The 16,735-nt window shown below is 41.9% G+C and overlaps 1 protein-coding gene across 1 annotated transcript; it reads right to left on the bottom strand.

Annotated features, from left to right (window-relative positions):
* Positions 1–12,892: 12,892 nt before the first annotated feature.
* On the bottom strand, positions 12,893–14,863 carry LOC113563245 (alpha-catulin-like). The gene is made up of 4 exons (XM_026974624.1): positions 14,347–14,863; positions 13,738–13,897; positions 13,538–13,656; positions 12,893–13,360 (listed from the first exon to the last, which is right to left on the bottom strand). Exons 1-4 carry the CDS (start codon positions 14,626–14,628, stop codon positions 12,983–12,985), a joined length of 939 nt encoding a protein of 312 aa, XP_026830425.1. The 5' UTR covers positions 14,629–14,863; the 3' UTR covers positions 12,893–12,982.
* Positions 14,864–16,735: the final 1,872 nt, after the last annotated feature.

Here is a 16,735-nt window from a genome sequence, read left to right as displayed (position 1 = left end):
GCTTTCCTATTCTCAACGGCCCCGCTAAGAATTTCATCCCTGTGTCCTTTCTCGTGCCCCTTTGACGTCTCCGCGCTATCCCTTTGCGGGAAACAATGTCGCCTAAGAGGGAGGCGTGCCTGCGAGTCAATGAAAATTGATCGATCACGCATCGCTACGCGTACCGGAACACGAAATTTGCGAGAAGATTGCTTCGCGACAAAAATAGTCAATTATTTAATCCGATCCTCTAGCGAATGGATGTCGAATCGAGAAACTAATGAATTTACTATGAAAATGGAAATTATGATACACGTGGACGCAGAAAGTGTTTCACAAATTCGCGGATAACGGAGTAAGCTTTTTTATATTTTCCACAGAATCAACACAATTAGCATAAGCAACCCCTTCTTGCGTTTCGTACCAACATACTCGATTGTTGTAATAATTTTCGTAGGAAAAGCGTAATCCTCACTACATAAAGGACTGCAAGAAGATTAAAATTTTCATTTTGCTGCAGAGGCTTCAGCTTGAAATCGAATAACAGTAATCAGGATTTATTTTTTCGATATCTGCATTCTCGCGATATATTTAATTGAAAATGCTCGCGCGAGATGCGAATAGTGCGAATGGGACATGGCGTACGGTACAATAAAACGAAAGATAATAATACGAAGGTTCGATGAAAAACGCCATTTCTTCCAACGCGAAGCTTCGCGGAAATCTGTTGTATTCGCGTTCAATCGTCCGTAAGAAGAACGCGATGGATGCGAGACGGCTCCGTGTGTACAGGGTGTATTAAAATTTCGTGGACAGAGATCGACTTCGCATTTATTAAACTCGTTGTCGCGCGTTCGTTTCTCCGCGCGATGCCGTCTTCCGCCGGCGAGTTCATTAACGATTAATTGCCCGCTTCGCCGTCACGCGTTTCCCATCCTAATCGTAAAAACGATCGAACTGATTCCATTTCACCCTACATGCAGTTCTAGCTTGACTTGAACATCAATTTTACATATTTGCCGGAGCAGAGCTTGCGGAGCGCGTATCGATAATTCTCGTAGACGAGATGAAAGACGCGGGTACGCGTGAACACGTCACCTGTGCACGCACGCATGTCCGAGAGCGTGAAGCGTGTGTGCGTGCGTTCCATGCACGCGTACGGTCTACTTACCACGCGGGGGAGAGACGCGTTTACCGCACCACCGTCGCCGCGACGCCGCGCGTATAGGCGGCGGAGGGGCACGCGTGAATACACGCGTGTACGACCGTAGCCCGTTACGCGCGATATACGAACTGCTCGCGCGGCTTAACACGATCGCCACGGCAGTTTCGCGAGAGGGTAGAAGGGACGGCGCGCTGCCGTTATAAATAAAGTGCCACACGCCACCTGCTACACACTGATAAACTCGAATGGCCAGTCATGCGCGAAACAAAGGTGAACTTCGACGGGCACTACCCCCTGTTGGCGACACAGCAACGCGCGACATAGCTGAGGAGGCGCATCGAGGGTGTCTCGCCACCGGATGTGCCTTTCGATAAGTATTATAGACACTTCCGTCCGGCGCCATTAATCCGCCGCGTGATCGCCGGCGATGTAACGCGCTTTTCCCACCCCCCGATTCATCCTCCTCCCGAGAAATACCGTCAGGTTTAGTGCCGCGGAAAAGCTTCGGCAAGACTTGAGCGAGAATTGGTAAGCGGTAGATTTTACCCACTAAACGTGACGCTAAACGTTTCACCCGCGGGACCATCTTGGATATCGACCTATCGAGATGGCAACGATGAGTATTTTATCGAATCGACTGAGATTGATCGCGAATTATTATAAAACTACTTGGGAATTAATGTAATCAGTTATTCTGCACGTGTGCTCTATCAATCTCCTTCAACTTCCACCCCCGACTGCGTTTGTCGTGGCGCTACAGCTGGATTCGGTAAGGAGTTCATTGCTGGACATCTTTCCGGAGATGTCGATTGCAGAGTAACGAGTTTCAACATTTTTTGCTGTTCTAAGCAGGTTGATTGTCTTGATGTTGGATAATCAAATGGGAGCTCTCGAAAAAAAACGCAAATTGTTTCGAGATGGATTCGACACGCGTAACGTTCATCGATCAGGAATCCATCCCCTTTCATTCTATTGGGTTGTTCGGAAGTAATTTCGTTTTTCACAAAGAGATGTCGTTAGTCGCGTTCCTCGATACTTAACCTTACTCTAAGCGACAAATTCGTTTTACATTTTGACAACTGACATTTCAGACGTCATTTAGTATCTAATTGTGTTGCGATCTGTCAAGTAATTGTTTTTTGGCATCACATCAAACATGGAAAATCAAAGTGAGCATTTTCGTAATATTTTGCTTTTTTACTACCGAAAGGGTAAAAATGCAGTACAAGCGAGAACAAAATTGGTGCCGTGTACGGAGAAGATGTATTGAGTGAACGTCAGTGTCAGAATTGGTTTTCAAAATTTCGATTTGAAAGATGCACCACGTTCAGGTCGGCCAATTAAAGCTGATGACGAGAAAATAAAGGCTCTGGTGGATGCAAACCGTCGCATAACAACACGCGAAATTGCTGAAAAGTTAAATTTATCGAATTCGACCGTTTACGATCATTTGAAACGCCTTGGATTCGTTTCAAAGCTCGATATTTGGGTTCCACACAATTTAAAGGAAATTGACTTGATTCGACGCATTACCATCTGCGATTCATCGTTGAAACGTGAAGAAAATGAACCATTTTTGAAGCGAATCATAACTGGAGATGAAAAATGGATTGTTTACAACAATGTTAAGCGAAAACGATGATGGTCCAGGCAAGATGAACCTGCTCAATCGACATCCAAGGCAGATATTCATCAAAAGAAGATCATGCTTTCTGTATGGTGGGATTGGAAGGGAATCGTATTTTTCGAGCTACTACCAAGCAACCAGACGATTGATTCGAAAGTGTATTGTCGTCAGCTGGATGAATTGGATGCTGCCATCAAGCAGAAGCGACCAGAATTGGCGAACAGGAAAGGTGTCGTATTCCATCACGACAATGCCAGACCATACACAAGTTTGGTCACTCGCCAGAAGCTTTTACAGCTTGGATGGGATGTGCTACCACACTCACCATACTCTCCTGATCTGGCACCATCCGATTACCATTTGTTCCGGTCTCTACAAAATTCTTTGAACAATGTAAACTTCGATTCAAATGAAGGCGTCAAAAATCACTTGGTTCAATTTTTTGTCAATAAGGAGAAGGACTTCTATGAGCGTGGAATCTTAAAGTTGCCAGAAATATGGCGAAAGGTAGTGGAACAAAATGGCCAATACATCACTGAATAAAATTTATTTTAAATATGAAAAAACCGCCTTTCATTTTTCCTTGAAAAAACGAAATAACTTTCCGAACAACCCAATATATTAATAAATTAATTGTACCAATATTTGCTCCTATTCCGTGTCGTTATTTTACATTTTGCAGTGTCGCATCTTTCGCTCGCATGGAACTCGACGCCGCATTTCGGTGCGCGGCGCAGCGTGATTTTTCGTGACACGACCACTCACGGGTTAAAGCGCTTTCTGAAGTGCTACCCCATCGTGTCCGGTCAGTCGTGGACCCATCCACGCGTGCACGTGTCAAGCGGAAGCGTACGGTAATGCGCGCGAAGAGTATGCGAGGCGACGAAGGCGGAGCTGATGATCGATCAGCGGCGAAAACGAGCGGATTTCATTTCGTTAAGTTCAACGTCCGTCTGAGAGAGCGAGTCACGGACGTGAAAAACGGAAAACAGAAATCTAATAAGGAAGCTCAGCTCTCGCCAACAATCTCAGACGATAGCGATAGCGTCTTGCTTTTGAATAAAGAGCGAGCGAGGGAAGCGAGGAGTTGATGCAAACGCGCGGATGCAATGGATCGCAATGGATGGATGGATCGTTGACGACAATTAACGGGTGGGAAGAACGCGGAGGCACATCAGGCCGATCAGTTTGCCTAAAGCGACGATATTTTCCGCTCCGGCGCACGTCGGGCTGACGTGCGACAACGCGGCCGCCACGCGTGAACGCTTGATTTAGCGCGGTCTACACGGGAAACATTGTAAATCGGGAATTTAATGCAACGCCGCGCGACATTTATGGGCAAATGGGATAAATCCGCGGCGATTCGACGGACCCAACGAGGAGAAGCGTAACTGGGTCTCTTGTGTCGTGACACCGTTAAGGGGGAGCCTGCTTTAGAACGCTGAAAATAAGGTATATTTTACGAATTGTTTTTGGAGAAACTATACAGCGGATCATTATAAAACTTTGATGCATTTATTAGTACATGTTTAAAGATAAAAAAATTACTTTTTGATTTGAATATATCGCTCGTAGAGGTCGTCCTGGAGAAATCTTTTCGCTCGTGCTAAATGCAAATCTGCTGAGAATAGATCGAAATTCACGAGTGTACTCTTAGTCGTAATTTCACGACAGTATTTTTATCATCTGCGGAATATTCTTGATTAATTTAATGTTCGATTCAATACTCATCATCGAGTATTTAAAATGTGTAAGACGTGATTACATTTTGTTTACTTTAGCATTCTTTTTAAGAGAAAACTTTGTTGAATGCACTAGATTAAACGTGGTCAGAAAATTTATTTTGAACAGACGAAGCATGTGTGTAACTTACGATATTAAAAATTTGCAATAACATTATAATTATATTATAATTTTATGCCTGCAACGGGATATCCAAGTACAGATAGCGCAGATTATTAAGGGGGGAGCCTGCTTTAGAACGCTGAAAATAAGGTATATTTTACGAATTGTTTTTGGAGAAACTATACAGCGGATCATTATACAACTTTGATGCATTTATTAGTACATGTTTAAAGATAAAAAAATTACTTTTTGATTTGAATATATCGCTTGTAGAGGTCGTCCTGGAGAAATCTTAGTGCAGCCGGCATTGTAAATTGGTGAGCATTCTCCTGCCTCCAAATTTCGTCTAAACTGAAATATCGAAATATATTCTCGTTATTTATGAATTCCCATCGTCGATGAACCAAAGAGAGAAGAAAAAAGTTGAAAAGTGCCAAAATGTTGGAGCTTAGAACACAAAAGTACGATTTTTAGGCAAAGGTTTTGAACTTTTTCATGCAAAAATAATTGTTTAACTTAATGTTTTTATGAATATTAAAGGTTCATCGACGATGGGAATTCAGAAATAACAAGAAAATATTTCAATTTTTCAGTTTGGATGAAATTTGGAGGCGGGAGAATGCTCACCAATTTGCAATGCCGGCTGCACTAAGATGCCTCCAGGACGACCTCTACAGGCGATATATTCAAATCAAAAAATAATTTTTTTATCTTTAATCATGTACTAATAAATGCATCAAAGTTTTATAGTGATCCGCTGTATAGTTTCTCCAAAAAAATTCGTAAAATTATACCTTATTTTCAACGTTCTAAAGCAGGCTCCCCCCTTAATACCGAGATCGCGCGAAATGCTATCATCTTTTCGCAAAAATCGGTTTTTTGCGAGACACTCTCCGATACCTCGAGCGGACTTGGGCGTGGAGCACAGACGTTCCGATCGTCGGCAGTATTAGCCAAGATGTGGGATTAAGGGGGAGCCTGCTTCAGAACGCTGAAAACAAGGTATATTTTACGAATTGTTTTTGGAGAAACTATACAGCGGATCATTATAAAACTTTGATGCATTTATTAGTACATGTTTAAAGATAAAAAAATTATTTTTTTATTTGAATATATCGCCTGTAGAGTCGTCCTGGAGAAATCTTAGTGCAGCCGCGTCGCCGGCGTTGCAAATCGGTGAGCATTCTCCTGCCTCCAAATTTCGTCTAAACTGAAAAATCGAAATATGTTCTCGTTATTTATGAATTCCCATCGTCGATGAACCAAAGAGAGAAGAAAACAGTTGAAAAGTGCCAAAATGGTGGAGCTTAGAACACAAAAGTACGATTTTTAGGCAAAGGTTTTGAACTTTTTCATGCAAAAATAATTGTTTAACTTAATGTTTTTATGAATATTAAAGGTTCATCGACGATGGGAATTCAGAAATAACAAGAAAATATTTCAATTTTTCAGTTTTGATGAAATTTGGAGGCGGGAGAATGCTCACCAATTTGCAATGCCGGCTGCACTAAGATGCCTCCAGGACGACCTCTACAGGCGATATATTCAAATCAAAAAATAATTTTTTTATCTTTAAACATGTACTAATAAATGCATCAAAGTTTTATAATGATCCGCTGTATAGTTTCTCCAAAAAACCTTATTTTCAACGTTCTAAAGCAGGCTCCCCCCTTAAGGGAGGGACAACGCGAGAATTTCACGGTGAATGAAATGATGGTTCGTGTACGTCCCCCCGGTTTCAGATGTTTCAGATGAATGCTTCACACGACAAGCCTCGTATTATATTTTTCCGTACAATTATATTGAATTAGCGAGCTATCTGTTCTTTTACTTTTCAGAAGAGAAAACGAGACGTGGTACATTTTATGAGATTTAACCGATTGTTTCAGCAGCACGATTAATGCGTAAAGCGAGACAACAAAAGGGTGGAGCATCGCGCTTCACCCTTCAGCAGGTCGACTCGATCGCGAGTGTCGAAGAGTACAACTAGGTGTACGGTGGATCGTGGTTTGGATGCAGCATGGCACACATAATCATATTGGCATTCTATTAGGGGACGTCTTCTCTGCCGGCTCCGACTTCCTCCCTTCTATCTAACACTCACCCCTCCCGCGCCCCATACCGGAGAGGCGGTCGCGCAACCCTCCGTGCACACGTCAATCGATAGTACAACGTGATTATAATATCTCGCATCGTACATCGAAATGAGGGATCACCCCCGCGTCTCAGACGCCGATTAACGAATTAAAGAATCTCCGGAGGACCTTATGAAGCGAAACATCGGCCTGCTAAATGAAGAAAAGGCTCCGACTACTTTCTTTTGTCAGGACCAATGTAGCTTCTTTCACTCTGCAGATTGGATATAAATAATAAGAAGATAGAATTTAGTTATTCATCAAACTGGTAGACCATGCCTACGTCCTTGCGTTGGCACGTGAAGCAAGTGGCACAGCAATGGCCTGAACCTTGAAAATCTTCACACAAGAATACAAAGTCATGTTTGCAAAGGTGTGATTATTCTCTGAAACATGCACGACATCGAACTCACTGGTGCGCGATTCAAGTTATTAGCATTTCTATTACACAGTTCAACAAACAAAAAACACCGGAACGAGACTAGTCGTTTCTTATAGTTTTTTGGATGCTGAACACGAATCCGGTTTCCAAATTGCTCCATCACGTCACAATTTTGAGAAATTTGCAATTAAAGATGCAAAAAAGGGCTATTTTGACGAATTGCATCATATTATAGCTACAAAATGTGACGTGCTGGAGAAGTTTAATTGCAATGAAAATAAAGTATGTTGTTAGGACTTTCAATTCTCAAAAGGAATTTTTGGTGTCGGTTCACAAAAATAAAAATTATGTACGCAATGATTTAGTGACGCATTTCAAAATGTTGTCCTTGCACATCGATACAAGCTAGACATCGACGTAGTACAGAATTTGTTACAGTACGACATTCCTGAAAATTTTGTTGCATCTCAGTAACTGAATTAGTAATTCGTTGCTTTAAATCTATCTGGTACTCTCCTGTTAGGAAATCTACGTTGATACTCTCGTACGGCAGCTCGTGCATTTCCGTCACAGAATCCGTACACGAAATGAATATCGGTGTATTCCTCATTTGAAAACACTCTTGGCATTCTGATAGTAATTGCTAGTTCACACGACGATTGAAATCTAACGGCTACTGTTGTGAAAGTAACAATCGTACTGAATCGTTTCGACATAGTGAACATGAATACGTGTGAATACACATAACATAACATCTTCGACCTTGCAAATTCTACACTATGTTCCGTTGTTACTTATCTCATATTTCTTTGCAATATTGGTTTATAACTTTGTAATAAAGCATTTCTAAGCAAACTCGATATAAGAATTTTTTCTTATTTCCACTAGTAGTAATTCGTTGCTTTAAATCTTCAAGCGAGATTACTTCTGTACTGTAAACTTTATTTTTTAAAGTTGCCCATAAATAAAAATCAAGAGGCGTTAAATCGGGCGATCTTGGAGGCCAGAAAACCGGTCCTCCTCGACCAATCCACCTATGAGCGTAATGTTCGTCTAACCAGTTTCTAACTTGTCTAGCATAGTGCGATGGACAACCGTCTAACTGTATCCAGCTGTTTTGGCGAAACTGCAGTGGCACATTTTCCATCAAAATTGGTAAATCGTTTGATAGGAATCTTCGAAAAGATTCTCCGTTCAATCGGTCAGGTAAAAAGAACGGACCAATAAGCCGGTCATGAAGCATACCCATCCAAACATTACATCGAAATTCGTGTTGAAAGTTTCTTCGTCTGGTAGTACGTGGATTATTATGAGCCCATACATGGCTATTATGAGAACTGAATATGCCTCGTCTTGTAAAGGTCGCTTCATCTGTCCATAGTATCATTGATGAGAAAAGATTGTCCCTTTCTACTGCATTCACATACCAGTTACAAAATTCGACTCATTTCTGATGATCGATTGGAAGTCATTCTTGTACAGGTGTGTAATGATATGCGAATCTGTCATCAGCACGCAATGTTCTCGAAATAGTGTTTCGTGATATCTGCAGTTGAGCCGAAGCACGTCGAACACTTTGTGTAGGAGTATTATCAAAAAGATTTAAGATTCTTTCCGAGCGTCGTCGGTGTCTTAGAGCTGAACGAACATCATCATGTTCATTCATAAGTCGAAATGAACCCAAATTACGTAATTGCAAATGGGTATTACTAAACACAGAACTATCTGGTACTCTCCTGTTAGGAAATCTACGTTGATACTCTCGTACGGCAGCTCGTGCATTTCCGTCACAGAATCCGTACACGAAATGAATATCGGTGTATTCCTCATTTGAAAACACTCTTGGCATTCTGATAGTAATTGCTAGTTCACACGACGATTGAAATCTAACGGCTACTGTTGCGAAAGTAACAATCGTACTGAATCGTTTCGACATAGTGAACATGAATACATGTGAATACACATAACATAACATCTTCGACCTTGCAAATTCTACACTATGTTCCGTTGTTACTTATCTCATATTTCTTTTCAATATTGGTTTATAACTTTGTAATAAAGCGTTTCTAAGCAAACTCGATATAAGAATTTTTTCTTATTTTCACTAGTAGTAATTCGTTGCTTTAAATCTTCAAGCGAGATTACTTCTGTACTGTAAACTTTATTTTTTAAAGTTGCCCATAAATAAAAATCAAGAGGCGTTAAATCGGGCGATCTTGGAGGCCAGAAAACCGGTCCTCCTCGACCAATCCACCTATGAGCGTAATGTTCGTCTAACCAGTTTCTAACTTGTCTAGCATAGTGCGATGGACAACCGTCTAACTGTATCCAGCTGTTTTGGCGAAACTGCAGTGGCACATTTTCCATCAAAATTGGTAAATCGTTTGATAGGAATCTTCGAAAAGATTCTCCGTTCAATCGGTTAGGTAAAAAGAACGGACCAATAAGCCGGTCATGAAGCATACCCATCCAAACATTACATCGAAATTCGTGTTGAAAGTTTCTTCGTCTGGTAGTACGTGGATTATTATGAGCCCATACATGGCTATTATGAGAACTGAATATGCCTCGTCTTGTAAAGGTCGCTTCATCTGTCCATAGTATCATTGATGAGAAAAGATTGTCCCTTTCTACTGCATTCACATACCAGTTACAAAATTCGACTCATTTCTGATGATCGATTGGAAGTCATTCTTGTACAGGTGTGTAATGATATGCGAATCTGTCATCAGCACGCAATGTTCTCGAAATAGTGTTTCGTGATATCTGCAGTTGAGCCGAAGCACGTCGAACACTTTGTGTAGGAGTATTATCAAAAAGATTTAAGATTCTTTCCGAGCGTCGTCGGTGTCTTAGAGCTGAACGAACATCATCATGTTCATTCATAGGTCGAAATGAACCCAAATTACGTAATTGCAAATGGGTATTACTAAACACAGAACTATCTGGTACTCTCCTGTTAGGAAATCTACGTTGATACTCTCGTACGGCAGCTCGTGCATTTCCGTCACAGAATCCGTACACGAAATGAATATCGGTGTATTCCTCATTTGAAAACACTCTTGGCATTCTGATAGTAATTGCTAGTTGACACGACGATTGAAATCTAACGGCTACTGTTGCGAAAGTAACAATCGTACTGAATCGTTTCGACATAGTGAACATGAATACATGTGAATACACATAACATAACATCTTCGACCTTGCAAATTCTACACTATGTTCCGTTGTTACTTATCTCATATTTCTTTTCAATATTGGTTTATAACTTTGTAATAAAGCGTTTCTAAGCAAACTCGATATAAGAATTTTTTCTTATTTCCACTAGTAGTAATTCGTTGCTTTAAATCTTCAAGCGAGATTACTTCTGTACTGTAAACTTTATTTTTTAAAGTTGCCCATAAATAAAAATCAAGAGGCGTTAAATCGGGCGATCTTGGAGGCCAGAAAACCGGTCCTCCTCGACCAATCCACCTATGAGCGTAATGTTCGTCTAACCAGTTTCTAACTTGTCTAGCGCAGTGCGATGGACAACCGTCTAACTGTATCCAGCTGTTTTGGCGAAACTGCAGTGGCACATTTTCCATCAAAATTGGTAAATCGTTTGATAGGAATCTTCGAAAAGATTCTCCGTTCAATCGGTCAGGTAAAAAGAACGGACCAATAAGCCGGTCATGAAGCATACCCATCCAAACATTACATCGAAATTCGTGTTGAAAGTTTCTTCGTCTGGTAGTACGTGGATTATTATGAGCCCATACATGGCTATTATGAGAACTGAATATGCCTCGTCTTGTAAAGGTCGCTTCATCTGTCCATAGTATCATTGATGAGAAAAGATTGTCCCTTTCTACTGCATTCACATACCAGTTACAAAATTCGACTCATTTCTGATGATCGATTGGAAGTCATTCTTGTACAGGTGTGTAATGATATGCGAATCTGTCATCAGCACGCAATGTTCTCGAAATAGTGTTTCGTGATATCTGCAGTTGAGCCGAAGCACGTCGAACACTTTGTGTAGGAGTATTATCAAAAAGATTTAAGATTCTTTCCGAGCGTCGTCGGTGTCTTAGAGCTGAACGAACATCATCATGTTCATTCATAGGTCGAAATGAACCCAAATTACGTAATTGCAAATGGGTATTACTAAACACAGAACTATCTGGTACTCTCCTGTTAGGAAATCTACGTTGATACTCTCGTACGGCAGCTCGTGCATTTCCGTCACAGAATCCGTACACGAAATGAATATCGGTGTATTCCTCATTTGAAAACACTCTTGGCATTCTGATAGTAATTGCTAGTTGACACGACGATTGAAATCTAACGGCTACTGTTGCGAAAGTAACAATCGTACTGAATCGTTTCGACATAGTGAACATGAATACATGTGAATACACATAACATAACATCTTCGACCTTGCAAATTCTACACTATGTTCCGTTGTTACTTATCTCATATTTCTTTTCAATATTGGTTTATAACTTTGTAATAAAGCATTTCTAAGCAAACTCGATATAAGAATTTTTTCTTATTTCCACTAGTAGTAATTCGTTGCTTTAAATCTTCAAGCGAGATTACTTCTGTACTGTAAACTTTATTTTTTAAAGTTGCCCATAAATAAAAATCAAGAGGCGTTAAATCGGGCTATCTTGGAGGCCAGAAAACCGGTCCTCCTCGACCAATCCACCTATGAGCGTAATGTTCGTCTAACCAGTTTCTAACTTGTCTAGCGTAGTGCGATGGACAACCGTCTAACTGTATCCAGCTGTTTTGGCGAAACTGCAGTGGCACATTTTCCATCAAAATTGGTAAATCGTTTGATAGGAATCTTCGAAAAGATTCTCCGTTCAATCGGTCAGGTAAAAAGAACGGACCAATAAGCCGGTCATGAAGCATACCCATCCAAACATTACATCGAAATTCGTGTTGAAAGTTTCTTCGTCTGGTAGTACGTGGATTATTATGAGCCCATACATGGCTATTATGAGAACTGAATATGCCTCGTCTTGTAAAGGTCGCTTCATCTGTCCATAATATCATTGATGAGAAAAGATTGTCCCTTTCTACTGCATTCACATACCAGTTACAAAATTCGACTCGTTTCTGATGATCGATTGGAAGTCATTCTTGTACAGGTGTGTAATGATATGCGAATCTGTCATCAGCACGCAATGTTCTCCAAATAGTGTTTCGTGATATCTGCAGTTGAGCCGAAGCACGTCGAACACTTTGTGTAGGAGTATTATCAAAAAGATTTCAGATTCTTTCCGAGCGTCGTCGGTCTTAGAGCTGAACGAACATCATCATGTTCATTCATAGGTCGAAATGAACCCAAATTACGTAATTGCAAATGGGTATTACTAAACACAGAACTATCTGGTACTCTCCTGTTAGGAAATCTACGTTGACACTCTCGTACGGCAGCTCGTGCATTTCCGTCACAGAATCCGTACACGAAATGAATATCGGTGTATTCCTCATTTGAAAACACTTTTGGCATTCTGATAGTAATTGCTAGTTGACACGACGATTGAAATCTAACGGCTACTGTTGCGAAAGTAACAATCATACTGAATCGTTTCAACATAGTGAACATGAATACATGTGAACATCTTCGACCTTGCAAATTCTACACTATGTTCCGTTGTTACTTATCTCATATTTCTTTTCAATATTGGTTCATAACTTTGTAATGAAGCATTTCTAAGGAAACTCGATATAAGAATTTGTTCTTATTTCCACTAGTAGAATATGCTCCCGCAGTTTGTCGGTTAAAACCCGGGACACCCTGTATATACATATATATAGTATATCAACATCAGTCCAATTAAAGAAATGTGTGTCATCTCTCTTTCGATCTACGTCGGCACGTCAGCCGGCCGGCACGTACCTGGTAACTGAATTGTCTCACAACCTTGTACAATCTGTTCGCCTCCTCGGCAAAATACTCAGCTTGGGTGAACAGATCCTGGGTGGTCTTCAGGGCGCCCTCGCCGCGTGTGAACTGGTACATCGAGAACGCCATCGAGGACATGTTCTTTGCCCGCTTCACGATGTCGTTGTTCTCCTCCAGCGCGCTCCCGCTTTCCTGCCACTTTTCCGTTTCGGCGTCCATCTCTGACGTGATCAGCTTCATCTCGAAGCCAGCCTTGGCAATCTTCGCCTGTTCCTCGCTGTCCAGTCGCACCGGTTTCAGCGGCTTACTCGTCGTGCCGTGTTTCTGAAACGAGTCGTATCAATGATCATTCGATGTGCTTTGAGGATTCAAATCATGGAATCCGGGTTTGATCATCAAAACCATACGCGCTAATACTGTCGAGTGAATGACTTGAATATCTACGCGTCTCTGATTAGACGTTTATGTAACTGGCAATTGGCCACTTCTGCAATTACGTACCCCTGGCCGCGGCAGAGACATGTAAACTTGCTTCTCCGGCCGACTCTGGCTGAGTTCCAGAACATCTTTTGCCACCGTCGTCACGTCGGTCATCAGCCACTGCCACATATCGGCAAATACTACGGAATAAAAATCGAATTAACGTGAGAGATAAATCATGATAAGTTCTAGCGCGATGTTAGAGCGTCTGGCTAGTTTACCTTCGAGATTTTCCTTGGCTATTTTGCTGGTGGGATGCCTAGCTAGCGTGTGCGCGGCTGTTACGACCTGGGGACCGTATATTCTCAGATTGATCTCCGTGAACTTCGCCGACACTTGCAGCGACTCCGAAAGCGCAACGTGTCTCAGAAGTTTGCATACCTGTGGATGGATAAATACTCGATGAAGCATTATAAAATGATTACAAAATAACACAGGCATAGTCATCCCATAACGCCGCGCGTTGCGAGCAGCGAGCCAATTCCATTACGCGAAATTAAATTCGGGTGACTAAAGTTAGACGCGGAATCGATCCAATTAGCCGCTGTTACTGATCACAATCTACGACGAATGATGAACGGCACGATCGCCGGCGTGGTATGCCTAGTAAATCAATACTCGTGTTTCGCAGCCAGCCGAGAATTAAGGTTAAACTCAAAGGCCGGAAGCGGGGAAAACCGAGTGACTTGCTTGTGAAAATAATTCCGTGGCGATTCCGTGATGCTTCTCGGAAACGGCGAAGACCTCCCGTGGTCGTTCGCTCGCGGAGCACGTGGCGGATCTGGAGCGCGAACAAGCGGACGCGCGCGGCCGTACACCTGGGCGCTTACTTCGAGAATGTGCTCGATGTACTCGTGAAACTTGTCGCTGCTCTCCTGCAGACGATCGATGTCATTGGCCAGCGCGAGATTCCTGATCGTTGACACGAGTTCCTGGCCGGCTTTTGTCACTTGGCCAAGATCGCCCGCTTGTTCCATCGTCGTCGCGCTGAGCTGCTGGCGTAGGTCCTTGGTCGCCCGCAATACACCCAACACCGCCTGCTCCATTTCCGAGCTGGGCGAACCCTTGCCGCCCTCGTAATTCTGATGAAACACGACGTCTATAAGTTTCATACCTTATCACTGTTTTTCAACTCGTTAGGAGAATGTACTTTCACTCTCGATCGAGCTACTCGAACCGTTCGATTGCATTCGATGAACTCGGTGCGAACTAATTTTGTCACTAGTGATCCGATCAAGTCGTAGTTTTCGAAATTACATTGTAACTCTGCGAATTTCGGGCAATCAATAGTAAGAACGTTAATGCATTTTCGAATAGTATTAGGAGTGTGATTTAGTTTTAAGGGTTTTGTAACAGATGGCTGTAGTGTCAGTTTGTTCCAATAACTGTTGTTTCTTACAGTCTTGACATTATCCATCACATTTAGTAGCATTATAGCAATAACAGTCGTGTTTATATCATCGTAAAAATGCAACTTCCGAAACAGCATTTCGACATGCGTTGCTTTTGTTTTTTAATCAAAACAAAACTGCGGCTGACGGTTATAGAATTCTTGTCGAAACTTATGGTGATTCTGCCCCATCAATTAAGGACAAAGAACGCTCGGGACAACCAAGAAAGCTTGAAAATGCAGATTTGCAAGCATTGTTGGACGAAAATCCAACACGATCCACTTCAGAACTTGCCAGAGCATTAAATGTTGATCGTACAACAGTTGCCAAACATTTACATGAAATGGGAAAAATTCAGAAAGAAGGGAAATGGGTTCGACATCAATTATCGGAAAGTGCCATTTGAACATTTGCATTTCGTTGATCGCCAGGCAAAAAAGAAGAGTCTTTTTTGTCTCGGATTGTTACTGGGGATGAAAAGTGGATCTATTTTGATAATCCGAAACGCGGAAAATCATGGGTGGATCATCAACATCCACTCCGAGACGCAATATTCACGGTTGAAAAGTAATGCTCTGTATTTGGTGGGATAGCGTACCATGAGCTGTTAAATCCGCACGAGACTGTCACGGCTGATGGTTATCGACACCAATTGTACAAGTTGAAGGAAGCATTGGACCAAAAACGACCACCAATTGCGAGTAAACGACGGAAAGTGATTCTTCTTCGTGACAACGCTCGACCTGACGTTGCGTCATCAGTGAAACAAACACTATTAGAGCTCGAATGGCAAGTCTTACCGCACCCCGCGTATTCTCCATGCGATTATTATTTGTTCCGGTGGATGCAAGACGCTTTAGAGGATACACACTTTGATAATTTGGAAGAAGTGCGAAAATTCGTCGACGAATGGATCAACTGAAAAGAAGAGTCATTTTATCGTGGTGGAATCCATCTCTTGCCAGAGCATTAAATGTTGATCGTACAACAGTTGCCAAACATTTACATGAAATGGGAAAAATGCAGAAAGAAGGGAAATGGGTTCGACATCAATTATCGGAAAGTGCCATTTGAACATTTGCATTTCGTTGATCGCCAGGCAAAAAAGAAGAGTCTTTTGTCTCGGATTGTTACTGGGGATGAAAAGTGGATCTATTTTGATAATCCGAAACGCGGAAAATCATGGGTGGATCCAGGCGAACCATCAACATCCACTCCGAGACGCAATATTCACGGTTCAAAAGTAATGCTCTGTATTTGGTGGGATAGTGTACCATGAGCTGTTAAATCCGCACGAGACTGTCACGGCTGATGGTTATCGACACCGATTGTACAAGTTGAAGGAAGCATTGGACCAAAAACGACCACCAATTGCGAGTAAACGACGGAAAGTGATTCTTCTTCGTGACAACGCTCGACCTGACGTTGCGTCATCAGTGAAACAAACACTATTAGAGCTCGAATGGCAAGTCTTACCGCACCCCGCGTATTCTCCATGCGATTATTATTTGTTCCGGTGGATGCAAGACGCTTTAGAGGATACACACTTTGATAATTTGGAAGAAGTGCGAAAATTCGTCGACGAATGGATCAACTGAAAAGAAGAGTCATTTTATCGTGGTGGAATCCATCTCTTGCCAGAGCATTAAATGTTGATCGTACAACAGTTGCCAAACATTTACATGAAATGGGAAAAATGCAGAAAGAAGGGAAATGGGTTCGACATCAATTATCGGAAAGTGCCATTTGAACATTTGCATTTCGTTGATCGCCAGGCAAAAAAAGAAGAGTCTTTTGTCTCGGATTGTTACTGGGGATGAAAAGTGGA

Source organism: Ooceraea biroi, chromosome 13, assembly GCF_003672135.1.
Source record: "Ooceraea biroi isolate clonal line C1 chromosome 13, Obir_v5.4, whole genome shotgun sequence".
In the NCBI taxonomy this organism is placed as follows: Eukaryota; Metazoa; Arthropoda; class Insecta; order Hymenoptera; family Formicidae; genus Ooceraea; species Ooceraea biroi.
This window is presented reverse-complemented; position numbering and strand designations above follow the sequence as displayed.